This window comes from Dromiciops gliroides, chromosome 3, assembly GCF_019393635.1.
Source record: "Dromiciops gliroides isolate mDroGli1 chromosome 3, mDroGli1.pri, whole genome shotgun sequence".
NCBI lineage: Eukaryota > Metazoa > Chordata > Mammalia > Microbiotheria > Microbiotheriidae > Dromiciops > Dromiciops gliroides.
Genome location: NC_057863.1, coordinates 549,516,222 through 549,533,470, shown reverse-complemented (window position 1 = coordinate 549,533,470; position 17,249 = coordinate 549,516,222). Strand labels below are relative to the sequence as shown.

The 17,249-nt window shown below is 43.2% G+C and overlaps 1 protein-coding gene across 1 annotated transcript in view; it reads right to left on the bottom strand.

Moving 5' to 3' along the window:
• Positions 1 to 3,941: 3,941 nt before the first annotated feature.
• Positions 3,942 to 17,249, bottom strand: part of CAPN5 (calpain 5) — a 161,558-nt gene continuing 148,250 nt past the window's right edge. Inside the window, exons 9-13 of the mRNA XM_043998943.1 lie at positions 16,904 to 17,026; positions 13,825 to 14,021; positions 11,966 to 12,084; positions 10,137 to 10,273; positions 3,942 to 7,795 (exon numbers count right to left, since the gene is read on the bottom strand). Coding sequence (XP_043854878.1) covers positions 7,613 to 7,795; positions 10,137 to 10,273; positions 11,966 to 12,084; positions 13,825 to 14,021; positions 16,904 to 17,026 — 759 coding nt within the window. The 3' untranslated portion in view covers positions 3,942 to 7,612. The remainder of the gene's footprint in view (positions 7,796 to 10,136; positions 10,274 to 11,965; positions 12,085 to 13,824; positions 14,022 to 16,903; positions 17,027 to 17,249) is intronic.

Genomic DNA, 17,249 nt, shown 5'->3' with positions numbered 1-17,249 from the left:
TGAGAGTAGGCATTGCATTTTGGCCTATATATCGCCAGAGCTTAACACGGTACCAGGTACATGCTAAGTGCTTAAGAAATGTTTGTTGACAATTTGACAATTATAGCACAAAGGGCTATAAAACTGTGCCTAACCTTTGATCCAGCAATACCACTTCTAGGTTTAAAAGAACATATTTGGATAAAAACATTTATAGCAGCTCTTTTTGTGGTGGCTAAGAATTGGAAATCTAAAGGATGACCAATAATTGGGGCAAGGCTGAACAAGTTGTGGTATATGACTGTGATGCAATATTATTGTGCTATAAGAATAACAAGCAGGATGATTTTAGAAAAACCTGGACTCATATTAACTGATGCAGAGTGAAGTGGGCAGAACCAGAACACTGTGTACAGTAACAGCAATATTATATGATGAAGGACTGTGAAGGACTTAGCTATTTTTAACAGATAATCCCAAAGGACTAATGGTGAAGACTATGATCTGCCTCCAGAGAAAGAACTGATATTGTTCGAATACAGACAATGTGATTTTTCTACTTTTTTTCATTCTTTTTTAAAAAATTCAAGTCTTCTTGTACTAATCTTGACTAATATGAAAATGTTTTACATGACTGTACATGAATAACCTTTATCTGATTGCCTATGGTCTCAGGGAGGGGAGAAGGGAGGGAGGTAAGGAAGCATAGAATCTAGAACTCATAACTTTTTTTTTTTTTAAGGGAGGCAATTGGGGTTAAGTGACTTGCCCAGGGTCACATAGCTAGTAAGTGTTAAGTGTCTGAGGCAGGATTTGAACTCAGGTACTCCTGATTCCAGGGCCGGTGCTCTATCCACTGCGCCATCTCTCACTAGCCTCTCCCAGCACCAGCTGACCACTCCTTAACTTCAACCCTGTAGACAATAGCTTTCCACAAGGGAGAGGTGGGAGCAGCAAACCAGGACAGGAGGGGGACTGTATTAACTCCTTGATTGTATAAAGCTCAAGATAGGGCACCCACTAGCTGCACACTAGGGTGCCTCCTTCTCATGAGAAGAAAATAAAGCCTTTGTCACCTTGCTGCTGAGTTCCTGAGAATTATTGAGAAGAGGATGAATTTTTCCCTCACAATTGGAGGTCCCACCGAGATGTAAGGAGCTGTGGGGCCCTTCACCAGCGATGGTCGGAGCCGGAGCCTGGAGGGGGCCACCCCCAACTCCTGAGTTCAAGGAACTCAGCAGAGACATCGCAAATGCAGAGTGGAGCAGGCTCACCAAGGGGGTAAGAATTTATACTGCATTCCGATTAGCTAGTTTTTGCACGTAGATTGTAACCCCGACCAGTGATGAAAAAGGGGAAGGTCCACTTTGCGTTATAAAACAGGGTCTGCGAGCCCCCTTTTGGGGCACCCACTAGCTGCACACTAGGGTGCCTCCTTCTCATGAGAAGAAAATAAAGCCTTTGTCACCTCAAAAAAGGCTCAAGATAGCATGACAGGAAGGGTCCGGGATGAATTGATTTTTGCCTTACATCAAATTGGATGAATTCTTCCCTGGATGAAATGAGATTGATTCTGCCCTCTATGGAACTGGGTTGATTCTTATGTGAAAATGAAGTCTACTCATTGTTAGAGTGGATTAATTTTTCCTTGTGTGAAACTGGACCAGTTATCTTTTACTTTTTTTTTTCTTTTTGGTTTTTTTGTTTGTTTGGTTGGTTTTTAGTGAGGCAATTGGGGTTAAGTGACTTGCCCAGGGTCACACATCTAGTAAGTGTTAAGTGTCTGAGGCTGGATTTGAACTCAGGTACTCCTGACTCCAGGGCTGGTGCTCTATCCACTGCACCACCTAGCTGCCCCTACTTTTTTTTTTTAAGCATTCTGAACTAACACCAAAAGAGGAACATTTCTATATAGAATAGAATATAGAGGATTCATTTCATACATTTTGCTTTTAAAATTAAGATAGGTAGGAAGGAAGAAGATAGACAGAGGGAGACAAGGAGACAGAGAAAGAGACAGACAAAGAAAGAGAGGCAGAGACAGAATCTTTCAAAACTGCTCTGATGGTACTTCCTTCTGAACTTCTTTCTAAACTCTTCCATGTTTTTTGTTTGTCTTGAGACTAGGTCTCCCTTTCTCACCCAGGCTGGAAGCTTCCCAGTCATTCAGGAGCCAAATCCTACTGCTAATCATCTTGGGATCTCTGACCCGTTCCTTTTCTGAGCTGGATAGGCTCAGCCCTGCCTGCTTAGGCAACCTAATATTCCATCACTCTCAGAAGCTTACTTGGTACAGAATTTAGCGAAGATAATAACCCAATATCTTAGGAAATGTAGCTCAAAACTCCTGAGCTCAGGCAATCCACCAGCTTCAGCCTCCCCAGTAACAGGGATTACAAGTTTTTATCACACCCAGGCCATGCATTATTTATAAAAAGATCTAGTGGTCCTTTTAGATGGCTTCATTATTGCTAGCTGCTTCCCTTCCTTCATTTCCTCTCCTTCCCACATACACATTAAAAATCAAGGGAACTGTACTAGTTCTCCCTTATTGGAAATGAATTGAATCAATATTTGTTGTTTAGTCATTTTTCAGTTGTGTCTGACTCTGTGACCCCATTTGGGATTTTCTTGGCAAAGTTACTAGAGTGGTTTGCCATTTCCTTCTCCAGTTCCTTTTATAGTTGAGGAAACTGAAGCAAACAGGGTTAAGTGACTTGCCCAGGGTCACACAGCTACTAAGTATCTGAGGTTGGAGTTGAACTCAGGAAGATGGGTCTTCCTGACTTCAGGCCCAGTGCTCAATCCACTGTGCCATCTAGCTGCCCTTCAATATACATTTATTAAATGCCTACTATGTACCAGGTGGTGGAAATACAAAGACGAGTGTTCCTACCCTCAATAAGCTTCCATTCTACTGGGGAGAGGAGAACATATGTACAAAGATAAATAAAAACAAAGTACATAAAAAGTAAATACAAAGCAAGGGGGTGAGGAGAGCCTAAAACTGGAGGGCATCAGAAAAGGCCTCCTTTACAAGATGGCACTAGGGCTGAGCCTTGAAGGGAGCTAAGGATTCTATGGGGGCAGCTTGGTAGTGCAGTGGATAGGCAGAGCGCTGGGCCTGGAGTCAAGAAGACCTGAGTTCAAATCCAGCCTCAGACACTTACTAGCTGTATGACCCAGGGCAAGTCACTGAGCCCTTGTTTGCCTCAGTTTCCTCATCTGTAAAATGAGCTGGAGAAGGAAATGACAAATCACTCCAGTATCTCTGCCAAGAAAACCCCAAATGGGGTCAAAAAGAATCAGACATGACTGAAATGACTGAACAACAAGAAAGATCCTAAGCAATGTGCAAATGGCCATGGTGAATGTGGGAGAAATCTGTGGGAAGTCAGGTCATAAGTCCTTAGAAGGCAGGCATAGTGCCAACTTAGCTCCCCTACGTAGGACCCAAGCCTTTGAGAAATATTCCCCAATGATGGTGGTGGGGTGGATTACAGAGGTTTGAATTGGGCAGGAGGGGAGTGGAGAATGAAGGGAGCAGAGGGGCTTATTCTTTCCCAAAAGTTCGGCATCCAGCCCACACCCGCAAGGTAATTCCCGAGCAAGACCTGTGACCCTGGGGTTCTCCTCATGGGCCCACTCAAATGCTGCAGTGGTCAGGAAGTCACAGAATCGCAGAGTTTGGGGCTGCAACCCCTCTTAGGCCATCCCATTCAATCCTCCCGCTCAGAGAAGTTAAGATCCAAGTGGCCAATCAGGGCTTTGAACCAAGTCCTCTGGATGCCAATACAAGGCTATTTCTGCCATTCCAGACCCCCAATCCAATGCTCTTTCCAACACGGGTCTGATCTTCTAGATCGGACACAAACATTGCTTCCCCCACAATCCAGATGAGAGAAGTAATAAATAAATGGACAAAAAGAAGAAAAAAGCATTTATTAAGCTGCTGACTAGGTGCCAAGCACTGGGCTAAGTGCTGAGAATACAAATACAAAAGCAAAAGCAGTCACTGCCCTCAGAAGCTTATAATCTAAGAGGAAGAAACAACACACTTAAGGTGGAGAGGGGTGGGGGGTGGGGCACTTTGGTCCAGAATGTAACAGATGGCAAGGGGAGCAACATGCCCCTTCTAAGTACAACGGTAGAGTGGATCAGATTGTGGTTCCAGAACTAGAAGGGGGTTCAGGGAAGGTTCTGGTGGCGAGCTTGCCGGTAAGGCTGGTGAGAGAGGAGAGGGCCAAGCAGTCCGGGGTGAGGCAAAGCATAGTTGAGGTCAGCCTAAGAAATAGTGGGCCAGGGGAGGGAGGCAGTCACCCAACAGGACAGCAAGGGACCCAGGTGGGACACAAACTCCAGAGAAAAGAGGGTGTGATTTCTGTCTGGCCCACTGCCATCAGGAAGATAAATACAGATCCCATCTGGAATTCTGGGCCTCAGAAATTAGGAGAAGGTTAGGAGTCAGTCTGGGTCACAGATAGGACACAACAGCTACATGAAAAGAGGTATAATATCCCTAGTGAGGAAGGTGACAGTCCCACTGTCCTTTGCCTTGGTCAGGCCCATCTGGGAAACCGTGTCCAGTTCTAGGCACCACATTTTAGGAATGAAATTCACAAACTGGAGCACTCCCCAAGAAGGGCAACTAGGCCAGGATGGGGACTGGAGATCACATGAAAAGAACAAAGACTCTTTAGTCTAAGGAAAGACAGGCTTCTGCAATCAAATATCTGAAGGGCATTCATGTGGAAGGGCTATAAGGCTTGGCTTAGACTTTTCTCTAAGAACCAGGGGGAATGGGTGGGAGTTGGGGGGGGGGTGATCTCAGCATAATGAAAGGGAAAACTCCCTAATAGAGGGGCGGAATGGGCTACCCCAAGAGGAGGTAGAATGATCATTACTAGGGGATGCTGTAAGACAGATACCTGTAGGAGACAACCTCTAAGGTTCCTGCAAGCTCTAATATTCTGTGGTTGAGGCATTTCCACATATATGTACTACAGATGTAAATACAGGATACTACACATTGACATATATGTATATTTGTGTATGTATACATACACACAAGTCGATATGTGTACACATGCCGGTATTTTTTTCTTTATACTGAACTCATCGTGAAAAGCTCGACAACAAGTATCATTGGCCCCATTTCAAAGATGGGAAAAATTGAGGCACAGAGAGGTTTAAGTGACTTTTTCACCATCATACTCACACAGAGTCTCAATTTTAGACCCATGTGAAACACCCTGGATTCTACAACTGAGTTTTAGGATGAGAAACTCCTTCCTTCTTTCCTTTCTGTCTTTCTTCCTTCCTCCCACTTCTTTTTTTCTTTCTTCCTTCTTGCTTTCCTTTTTTCCTTCTTTCTTCCTTCCTTCTTTCCTTTCTTTCCTTTTCTTTTTTCCTTTCTTCCTTTCTCTCTCTTTTTTTTTCTTTTCCTTCCTTCCTTTACATCTTACTCCTTCCCAACCTTTTCTTCTTCCTTCTGCTCCTCATATGTGAGCCTAAATCTGATTGTGGACTCCTTGGAGTGTCTGGATGTAGACAACCTAGAGAGAGAGGTGTCCCACCAGCACATGGCAGGGACAGAAAGGAAGGGTGGGAAAAATCAAGGTGAGCAGTCAAGAACTGGACTATGTCTCAGCTCAGTAAACCTTGGTCCCAGTGGCAAAAGTCCTAGAGATGAAAAGTTCTCAGGTGTCCTACAAGAAGAGTTACAGAGAGATAGCACCTCCTTCTTCACTTGATCCCCAGGAAAGCAAAGGAAGGGGCTATACCTTTATAGAGCAATTACCCCTTAACTAGACCTAGGTTTGCAAGCATTAATGAAGAGTCTAGATTTCTTACTATAAGGGGGATGGCTTTCAACTATCATGAAATTACAGGATCTTTCTTCCTGATGTTGACCTGGAGAATGAAAGGGTGCAGACACAACTGAGTCACCAGGGTCTCTGGGTAGACTTAGGTGTTTCTAATAATCCTAGGGGCTACCTGGAAAAACAGATGGTTGGACTGGAGATGTTAAACTGTTCGTGCCTCATGATTGTATCAGGGAGAGAGTAAGGTGTAGGTTTACAACATAAAAATAGCAAAATCTCTAAACAGTTATATAGAATGCCCTGGCCTTTATCCAATTCCAAATCCCAGTTGTGGGGAGAAAATGGCACAAAAATTTCCACTCATCCTATCCTTAATTCCAACCACCTGGAATCACATTTTCATAAAATCCAAAGAAACCAGGACTTAAAAAAAAGAAAACAAAAGATGGATTCTGGTCTTCTGTTTCTCCTAATCATCTCAAAACCCCAGCCTCTAAAATGCAACATAAGAAAAACCACAAGTGAATTAAGGAAGAAAACCAGTAAGACCCTTTGGTCTCAATACTGAGATGACAAGAAGGAAGATTCTTTGGCTTTTTGGGTTGATGTGGCCTGTTTGGCAGAAGAAAATCCATCCTTCTTGGAGGGGGAGAGGTTGCCCTTTGGTACCCCTCTTCCCCCTGGACCCCAGCTTTGTGGCATGGCTAAGAGTCCTGTCTCTCATTAACAGCAAGGGCTGCCTTGGCACCACTCTCTGATGCATGTCAGCCCATTGCCCTTTGGTAGAGGAACCAGTGACAACAGTTGGTCTGACTTGGATGAGATGATGCTTGGAGTGGAGACACTTTAGTGTCTGGCATTTAGTTCAACTCGTGGGGAAAACTATGGCATTGGTGGCTGATAGAGAGAGCCTGGATGTACCCATGTGCCCAGGTGAAGTCCCTTCACCTTTAAAATGGGCCCCAGTGACCTAATGGGAAGCTTTAAAACAATCCAGCTTCGGCTCTCTTGGCAGAAAACCTAACAGAACTGGCAAAAGAAAACATATCCTGATGGACAGATGAATTAATGGACCTCTTAAGAATGAACAATCCTGGCAAGTCCCCTATGCAGTAACAAGGAGTCTGAGTAGGGGGTGGGCAGTTCAGGGAGGGGCCTCTGGCCTGGCCAAAGACCCAAAAGATCTCCTCTAAGTCCTACTCAATCATTGGATACCTTCAGACTGATGTGGTCATTCCCTGGTGTCAATGATCACCCAGACAATGAATGGTGGAGGCCGGTCTTTCCACCTCCTGGTTGGGTGCTCTCTCCACTACACAAAGAAGTTGCTACTTTCTCTGAACAAAAGAGACCCCAGGGGAGGGCAAACTGTCATTATGGTGGATGGGAAAAGTGAGGTTGTGGGTGAGTGAGAACACAGGAGGAGATGAAGGGCAGTGGGTGGGGGAGAAAGAAAGGAGTGAGGGAAAACTGGATAACAGAGAATGGGTTGGGGGTAAGAGCAAAATCCACAGGGCCACTGGCATGTAAATGAGTGACTCTGAATGGTGCCCTGTCCTGAAGGCTCTGGGTCTTATTCCCCTTCACTGGCTAAGAGATGCTGAAGGTCCCAGAAGGCCTCTGGTACTATCAGACTCTGTATTCCAGGAGATACATGCATGTTTCTTCTATATGGTGAATCTGTCCTTGGGAAATCAAGAAATCTCACTGTGTATGTCAAGAACTCCAAGAGAAGGCTGGAGCCATATGGGAGCAGGTCCAGCCGTGCACCCCACAGACCATGGGTTCTCCAGGGCTGAGGGGAAGCCCTAGATGTGGGTAAGATTGCCACTGCTGAAGACCTGGAGGGAGATGGTGCCAGGAAGGTCATTGGAATTCCCGTTGCCCCTGTCTTGTAGGTGCAGGGCATGTGATGTCTGCAGGTCATCTGGATCTCCCTTCAGGGCCACCTGCCCCAGAAACTGATCAAACAAGCATTTATGGTTCCAAATCTAGGAGAAGAGCACATACATGGGTAAGATGTCATGGGGTAGAGGTAGCAAATTTGTTCTGTGTGGTTTTAGAAGGCATCTATGTGGGCCCAGGGGAGAAAATGCTAAAATTGGAGTTAGGAAGACCTGAATTCAAATCCAGCCTCAGATGCTTACTAGCTGTGAGACCCCAGGCAAGTCATTTAACCTCTGACAACCTCAGTTTCCTCACCTGCAAAACAGGGATATATAGATAGATATAGATATATAGAGATAGGTGAGGCAATTGGGGTTAAGTGACTTGCCTTGGGTCACACAGCTAGTAAGTGTAAAGTGTCTGAGGCCAGATTTGAACTCAGGTCCTCCTGAATCCAGGGCCGGTGCTCTATCCACTGCACCAACTAGCTGCCCCTTGTAAATCAGGGATATTAACACCACCTTTTCCCTAGGGTTGTTGTGAAACTCAAAGGGGATAACATAGTAAAGTATTTTGTAAACCTGAGAGCTCTTTATAAGTGCTAGCTATTATTATCATTACTAGGGTCTGTTCAATTAAAGCAAATTCTATGAATATTATTAAGCCCCTATTATAGTGAAAGGTGTCTAGGAACATAGTCCCTGTTCTCAAGGAGCTTGTATTCTACTTTTAATTTCAAGAAGGGAGAATGCTAATAACTTGGAGAATTGGGAAAAAAGCTGTGAAGGAGGTAGCAACTGAGACCTTCAAAGATTTCTGTGCAGTGTAAGGAATTAAAGATACACAGAGTTAAAACGAGGGGCTAGAGCAGAAACATATGTTTCAGATGAATCAAAAAAGGCAAGGGTAGCAATCTATCTCAAGGAACAGCAAAAAAAAATGATAAAATAAGAAAGGAAATTGTATTTTGTTAAAAGGTACCATAGAAAATGAATATCGATCAATACTAAACATATATGCATTAAATGGTATAACATCTAAATTCTTAATGGAAAAGTAAATTGAATTCCAGGAGGAAATAGACAGTAAAACTATAACAGAGAGAAACTTCAAATAACTCCTCTCAGACCTCAATAAACCAAAAAAATAAAATTAAAATGAAGGACCTGAATAGAATTTTAGAGAAGTTAGATATGATAGACTTCTGGAGAATGCTAAGTAGGAACAGAAAGGAGTACACTTATTTTTCAGCTGTTCATGGCACTTTCATAAAAACATACCATGTATTAGGGTATAAAACCCCCACAAATATTAAGTGTATCTTTTACCAAAATCAATGCAATAAAAATTACATTCAAAAAAGGGTGTTTGAATCAAAGAATAAAAATTAGTGGAAAACTAAACAACTCAATAGAAGGGAAAACTTCCTACCAATTAGAACTATGCAAAAATGGAATAGGCTACTTAGAAAGGTTATGGAGTTGATTCTTATTTATGGAAGGGTTAAATTGGCTGACTCTGATACCCCTCCTAACTTAAGATTCTATGGTTCCTAACAGAAAGTGTGTGTGTGTGTGTGTGTGGTGGGGGTGGGGTGTGGGTGTGTGTAGAGATTTGAGCCTGGGCTGCAGATCTCAGAGGTTCTGATTGAAGAGCAAGAGTTCTTAATCTGGTGGTTCATGAACCCCCAAGATATCTATGGATAAATTTCAGGGAGTCTATGGAACTTGAATGGGAAAATAAATTACATCTTTATTTTCACTAACTTCTAACTGAAATTTAGCATTTCCTTCAATTATGAATTTTTTTTAAAAATTCTGCTAAAACAGGTACATTTTCATTTTTCACAATTTCATTTAATTTTACACACACACACACACACACACACACACACACACACACACACACACCCTTTTATATTTGGAATCATATATTTCTGTGACCGCAAAGGTAGGAAAAAAATGAGATCTACCTAAAGGGGCTCCCATCCCTTCCTTTAGAATATCTAGGCTATCTGGATCCTTCAGCTGCCCTTATGCAGGATATAAGAAGGTCCAGGAATTCGAACAAGAGTGTAACAATACTCCAATTGCACATTATTATATACTCTCAAGCGGGCTGTCTTAGTATGTTTCTGCAATATAATACTGGTGATTTGTTTTGCCCATGATTCTGAAATAAAGTGTTTCCTGGGGGCGGGGATTAAATATAAACATATACACACGTATGCATTCGTGCATGTGTGTGTGTAAGTGTGTGCACATCCTATACAAGAAATGTAAGCTTTCATTGTTTAGCTCGGATATGACCCGGCTAGGACAGACTCCAGGGCTCTTAACTCTATTCTCAGTGTTCTTTCTAACTCACCAGGCTTCTTTTTTTAGAGGGTCATGCCTAGGGATTAGGTATCTGCAGCCTGTGAACCAATGCGCCAGACAGACCTACCTGGACTATGATGGGCTGTTCTGGCTTCTTACGGTAGAAGATGCCTTTCACATTATACTCTGGGGTGCCATTACGCTTATATACATCCGATCGGACTGTCTCTCCTTCACATTTGATGATCACATAAGAATCAGTCCCTGTGGGAAGAAAAACAGAACATGGGGAAAACTTAGAAGAGAAGGAAGTAAGGTAGGAGAGACACTTTAAGGTTATCGTTTAAAGTAATATTTACAAATATTAACTCATTTGATCCTCACATCCTTCGAAGGTAGGTTCTATTATTATCTCCATTTTATAGGAAACTGACATAGATAGAAGTTAAGTGACTTGCCCAGAGTCACACTGCTAGTGTGTGTCTGAGGCTGTATCACCACTACCATCATCATAGCAGCAGATAACACTTACTACATTTCAGGCACTATGCTAAACGCTTTATAATTGTTATCTCATTTGATCCTCATGACAACCCTGGGACGTAGGTGCTATTATTATCCCCATTTTACAGATAAGGAAACTGAGGCAGACAGAGGTGAAGTGACTTGCCCAGGATCATGTCCAAAGCTGCATTTCCATAATAATAACAGCTAACACATATAACACTTACTATGTGCCACACACTGTAGTATTTTACAAATATTATCTCATTTGATTCTCACAACAACCCTGGGAAGTAATTGCTGTTGAGGAAACTGAGGCAGACAGAAGTTAAGTTAAGCGGTTGTACCGATAATATGTTGTTAGGGTTAGCGTTAGGATTAGGCTGCATTTGAACTCGGGCCTTCATGATTCCAGGTCTACCATTTGGTCCACTGTATTACCTAGCTGCCTTATATACATCCCCTTCGATATCTCCACCTGTTGATATCCTTCTCTTCCTTCAAGGTCCAGCTTAGATGACTCCTTTATGAAGCCTCCTCTGGTCTTCCTCAGCTAAAAGAGATTCTTCTTTTGATGACTCATTCTCTGTTGTTAATTCCTCCTTCTAACTTGCATATAGTTATTTGTGTACATACCTTCTAGCCTACACCATCCTTGAGGACAGGAATGGTGTCATTTAAAACATTTTTGTACCCTTCCCCGAGCACAAGTCAGTCCTTCCAAAGCTCCATGATTTCCTGTGTGCTGAGACCCTTCCCTGAGTGAGATCACAAATCCCTCCCTGCATTAGTAGGGAGTTAGTTAGTCAACTGCTGCTATATGACCTAAAACTTCATCTCCTGGTGGCCAGCCTGCCAGTGGTGAGGTTCTCCAAATTTATCTAGGCTGAAGATTCACCGTCTATCATTGGCCCGATCTCTTAAGTCTTCGAGGTTGTTAGGGCCAGGCAGATAAGAAGGGAGAGCATCGATGAAGACTTACATTATGCAGTTATTATATGATAAAAAGTACATTCTTCTATTGATATTCTTTCCCCATATGTCTCCTCCTGGGAACCTGGAAGACTGGGAAGATGGACTCTCAGGATCTTACCCTTAGATACCATCACCCCTAGTATCTAACTACTTTGTCTTTTTTTTTTTTTTTAAATTTTAAAACTCTTCTTGGCCAGATTGGAGAGTTGACGCCGGGAGGCTTGCTCCTCCTTCAGCAGCCTAGGGCCCTCTGATCCCAGGGGCTCACCATATTGAGGCAAAAGCTAGTGTGAAAGTTTGATAGGCTGACCCTATCACAGCTTAGAAATCCTAGATTCAAGCAATTCACCAACCTCAGCCTCTAACTCTCAGCCTGCCTACGCTATTCTAACCCGGACCAGGCTAGAGGCCCTGGACCACAACACTGCAAGGAAGGGGTGGAGAGGATGGAGTGGGACAAAGAGAAAGAACACCTACCTTCTGAGGGGGCATCTCTCAGCCCCTCAGCTTTGATGACATGAACCTGGGACACAACCTGAGGGTAACCGAATATTCTATTCCACCACCAGTGTCGGGGCTGATCCAGGTGCAGTTCCCTGAGGGAAAGAGAAGAGACAGAAAATGAGAAGAGGGAATAGGAGGTGAGAACGAGAGATGGAAGGTGAGGAAAAAGACAGGAATCAATTTGGGGGAGTAAGAGAAGGAAGGTAAGAACAAGAATCAGGAGAGTAAAGAGGAGGCAAAAGGGGAATTTAAGTCCTTCCATGAAGGACTTTTCATTGGATAGTTCAATTCTTATATCACCTCCTGTGAATTACTGGGTCTATCTACCACTAGTAGCAGTAGGTACTTTCTATTGAATTTGGTTCTGGCAAATATATACAGGGTACTCCAAAATTCTTAGTGTAGTTTTAAGATTTAATATCATAAAACTTCACTAAGATTTTGGAGACATCCTGGGAAACAATAATAGCTAGCATTTACAAAGCACTTTAAGGTTTGCAAAGCACTTTATAAATAGTATCACGTATAAGACTCAAAACAAACAGGGGCAGCTAGGTGGTGCAGTGGATAAAGCACCAGCCCTGGATTCAGGAGTACCTGAGTTCAAATCCGGCCTCAAACACTTAACACTTACTACCTGTGTGACCCTGGGCAAATCACTTAACCCTCACTGCCCCACATTTCAAAACAAAACAAAATAACTTGGAAGGTAAGTGTTATTTTACTGTTATAGAAACTGAGGCTGACAGGTTAAGTGACTTGCCCAGGATCACGTAGCTTGTAAGTGTCTGATGCCAGACTAATGAATTCAGGTCTTCCTGACTCCAGGTCTAGCATCTGACCCGTGGCACCACCTATACTTAAGCCTCATATTCTTGATCAGCCATTCCTACTTCCTATGTGATGTTACAGATGGTCAGCTTCACAGCTCTGAGTCCCAGTCTCCTTATCTGTAAAATGAGGGATTTGGGCTACATAATCTCATTGCTTCCTTCCAGCTCTAAATTCTATTATCCGATCTATGAAGTATATGATAAAATGGAGACATAAATTACATAGGGAAAAAAAACCCTCCTTATTTGAACAAAACCTGCAATTTGTCAGAAATCAGGCTTAGGCTAAGACCTTATATCATATTCCTCAATACATTCTAAATGGAAATGCAACCTTAATATTAAAGAGCTGACTATAAAAAAATAAAGAGAGGGGGCAGCTAGGTGGTGCAGTGGATAAAGTACTGGCCCTGGATTCAGGAGGACCTGAGTTCCAATCCAGCCTCAGACACTTGACACTTACTAGCTGTGTGACCCTGGGCAAGTCACTTAACCCTCATTGCCCCACAGAAAGAAAGAAAGAAAGAAAGAAAGAAAGAAAGAAAGAAAGAAAGAAAGAAAGAAAGAAAGAAAGAAAGAAAGAAAGAAAGAAAGAAAGAAAGAAAGAAAGAAAGAAAGAAGAGAAAAAGAAGCATGGGAAGATCTGGGTGAATGAAAAAGAGCAAAGTCAGCAGAACTAAGAAAACAATACAGACAGTGACTATTTCAGTCCATGGAAACCTGGACTGCAGCTCCAGGTCTACCTAATTCTCATTTTGTGACCCAGGGCAAGGACCTTCCCTCTCTCTGAGGCTTGGCTTTCTCTTCCACAAAATGGGAATTATTATCTTTCTGTCCCATTTACCGAATGAGACACTTTGAATGAAGCTAAAAGTATCATACAGGAGGGACTATGATAAATGGGCATGTGGGAGCATCTAGGCAGGGAATAAAGCCAGCCCTGTTCTTTCAGATTCTCCCCTTCCCCAGTCTCCTTCCCTCCCTGCCCCAAGCACTTACTGGCAGGAGGCACGCACATCTGTGAAGATCCTGAGGAGGAATTCGCATGTCTGGCCTGGCTCAAAGGTGGTGGGGATGATGACATACCGGCCCTCTTTCTGTTCAGTCCTCAGGAAGACACTGCGTGAATTGATATAGATGGACCCAGCTGTCTTCTCCTGTACAGTATGCATGCGGTACTTGCGGTTTGACTCCACCTGTAGAGACAACCGTGTCTGAAACTCTTTCCCACTCCCAGGTCTCCCCAGATCTGAACTTCCCACATTACCAAGCCCAGCTCCCGCATTCCTCCCTAATGGTTCCCACAGGTGACTCGATGGGACAGAATTTAGACTCTTAATCCCTTGGAGGCCTTCAAATCCTACAACCTTATAACTGGTACTGACTTAAGAACAACATCAAAAACAACAAACAATTTTTTAGAATGTAAGAGCTGGAAATGACTGTAGAACATAGAAAGTCAAAACTAAGAAGAACCTTAAAATGCAGGATGTGGTTGGCACAACCAGAGGTGTGCTGGTGAATATTTAACAACCATATCTCTGGAGGAAGGTGAGTGGAAAGAAGAAAAGTACAAGAATAACACACTTTGATGTTTAATTTAATTAAGTTTAATCTGCATTATTAACATTTTCTCCATCACTTTTTAAATTCCAGACAATCAACAAAACAATCAATGAAGGCCTGATTGGTAGTCTGCTGATTTTTGAGGTATAAATGAAATGTTCTCCGTGAAAATTTCCCAACTGGACAGAGTCAGTAGGAGCTAGCCCCAGCACACCCCTACTTAAAGCATAGAGGATGAGGACTGGGAAATGCTATTTGAACACAGAATACAATATGCCAGAGATAGAAAGGGTCTTAGAACATAGAACACAGGACATTAGATATGGAAGGGAATTTAGCCCAGCAAAGATCAAAGCTGGAAGGTGCTTCAGAGGTCACTGAATAGAATTCCTTCATCTGGCATGAGGAAAAGGAGGCCAGATAGGAGGAAGATGACACAGCAGGTTTATGCAATAGGTCTTGACTCCTAGTCCAGTGATCTCGTTGCTGATACACCACCTCTATCTACATCATGATTCGAGGGTTCTTGGTTGGATGGTGCATATCAGAAGGGATGGTTACAAGAGATATGAACTCAAGGAAAATCAGCAAGGTTTGTTTGGCATTTGACTGGATGGAAGGAGGGAGAGAGAAGAAGTATTTGAAGGTGAGAAAAATATAACAAACCCCATTTGTATAATTTGTTTATGTTTAACAATTTCCTCACAACAACCCTGTAAAGGAGGCAGGTAAGGCAGTGTATGCCGTATTACAGATGAGGGGTCTGGACCTGGTGGAGGCCAAGTAACTAGGCCAGGGGTTCTCAACCTGGTGTCTATGAACCTGGATTTTTAAAAAATATTTTGATAATTATATTGGTTTTTTTGGGGGGATGGAGAGGGCTCACTTGGTCTCCTTAGCACTTAGCACAATGCCTGGCACATAGTAAGTGCTATATAAATGTTAGTTATAAATTCATAGTTGTTATTGGTATTATTATTCAAATTTATTAAGCACCTATAAGGTACCAGGCACTGTGCTAAGTGCTATAGTAAGGGTTATGTAAATGTTAGTTATTATTATTAGAATTTATTAGAATTTATTACCATAAGGTATTAGACACTGTGCTAAATGCTATATAACAGTAAGTGCTTATTATTGTTATTGTTATTATTTATTAAGCATCCACAGTGTACCAGGGACTGTGCTAAATGCTTTGTAAGAGTGGATAAAGCACGGGCCCTGGATTCAGAAGGACCTGAGTTCAAATCCGGAAGCCTCAGACATTTGACACTAGCTGTGTGGCCCTGGGCAAGTCACTTAACTCCAATTGCCTCACTAAAAAAAAAAAATGCTTTATAAGAATTATCTCATTTTGTCTTCATAACAACCCTGGGAGGTAACACCCCCATTTTACAGATGAGTAAACTGAGGCAGACAGAAAGTTAAGTGACTCACCCAGGGTCACACAGCTCAGGTCCTCCTGACTCCAAGGCCAGTGCTTTATCTACTGCCCCACCATGTGCAGTGATGGTATATACTGCCTAACATGTGCTAACGAGGATGATGATGACATCTATGTAGCACTGTAACGGTTAAAGAGTCTCCTACTGATATTATCTCGTTTGATCTTTACAGCAACCCCATGAAGAAGGTGCAAACAGCATTATTATCTTTCGTCTTACAAATGAGAAAAACCTAGGCTCTGAGAGGGAAAATATGGCTTGTCCAAGGTCACATGGCTAGGATCCAAACTCCAGGTAGCACTAAGCCACTCCATCACACCGACTCCACTAGATGAGGAGCAGTAAAATACAGCCAGACTTGTCAGACCAGGAGACAAGAGGCAACCACGACAGCCTTGAGAAGATCCCCAAAGATGGACTCATGCTTGGCTGTGAGCTCTGGGAACACGTCATGACATTGTGGCTGGGTAAGGTGTTTTCCCCCGACCTCCACTGCTGAGCTCAGCCCCAGGGGCATCCTGGTACTCAGGGCTCAGAAACCTGTATCTTGCCCATTTGCTTGGGGAAGGCCAGGGCCAAGTAACCATGAAGATCACTGTCAAAGCAGTTCACTGAAATGAACCAGCTGCCTACTGACAAATCTCTCTGCCAAGGAGAAATATGACAGGATCACAGAAGTCAGTGCTCATCTAGGTCAACCTGCTCATTTGGCAAAGGAGGAAACCGAGGCCCAGAGATGTGAAGTTAATTTGCCCGAGATCACATGGGCAGCCAGCTGCACAGCATAGATTCAAAACCAGATGCTTGGAATCTGAATCCAGTGCTCTTACTGGTCCACACAGCTTAACGCAAGCCCAGAAATAAGCCAGGCTGTGGACCCTAACAGCCAAAAGTGAGCAGGCGTCTCAATCTGTGGGATTTAAACATAGCTCAACAACCTGAACTTCAGACTGCCCCTAGCCACCATCCTCAGGGACAGAGAAAAGGGCCGCTCATGGTCACTGGAAATCTTCTATCTTACAAGTGAAAGGGGAGCCTCCCCTTTAGGGGAGCAGGGCCTGGCTTACCTTGTAGATGTCAAAGCCAATGGCCAGGTTCTCGGCTTTGCCCTGCCTTCGGGTGGTCCGCTTTGTCTTCTGCTGCAGACAGATAAGCACCTCGTCCCCTGGTTTCTTCACATTGAACACATACTGGGGAAAAGAGCAGAGCCCTTTAGAGTTGGCACAAGTCACAGAGATCATGTAGTTCACCATATTTGACAGATGAGGACAAGAGTGGAAGTGACTTGCCCAGGGTAATAAGTAACGGAGCCGGGATTCAAATTCAGGTCCTTTAACTCTGAATCTAAGGCTCCTTCACGACATTAGTCTCAAAATCATTGCTATCTGAGGTCCCATGATGGTAAATCTCAAA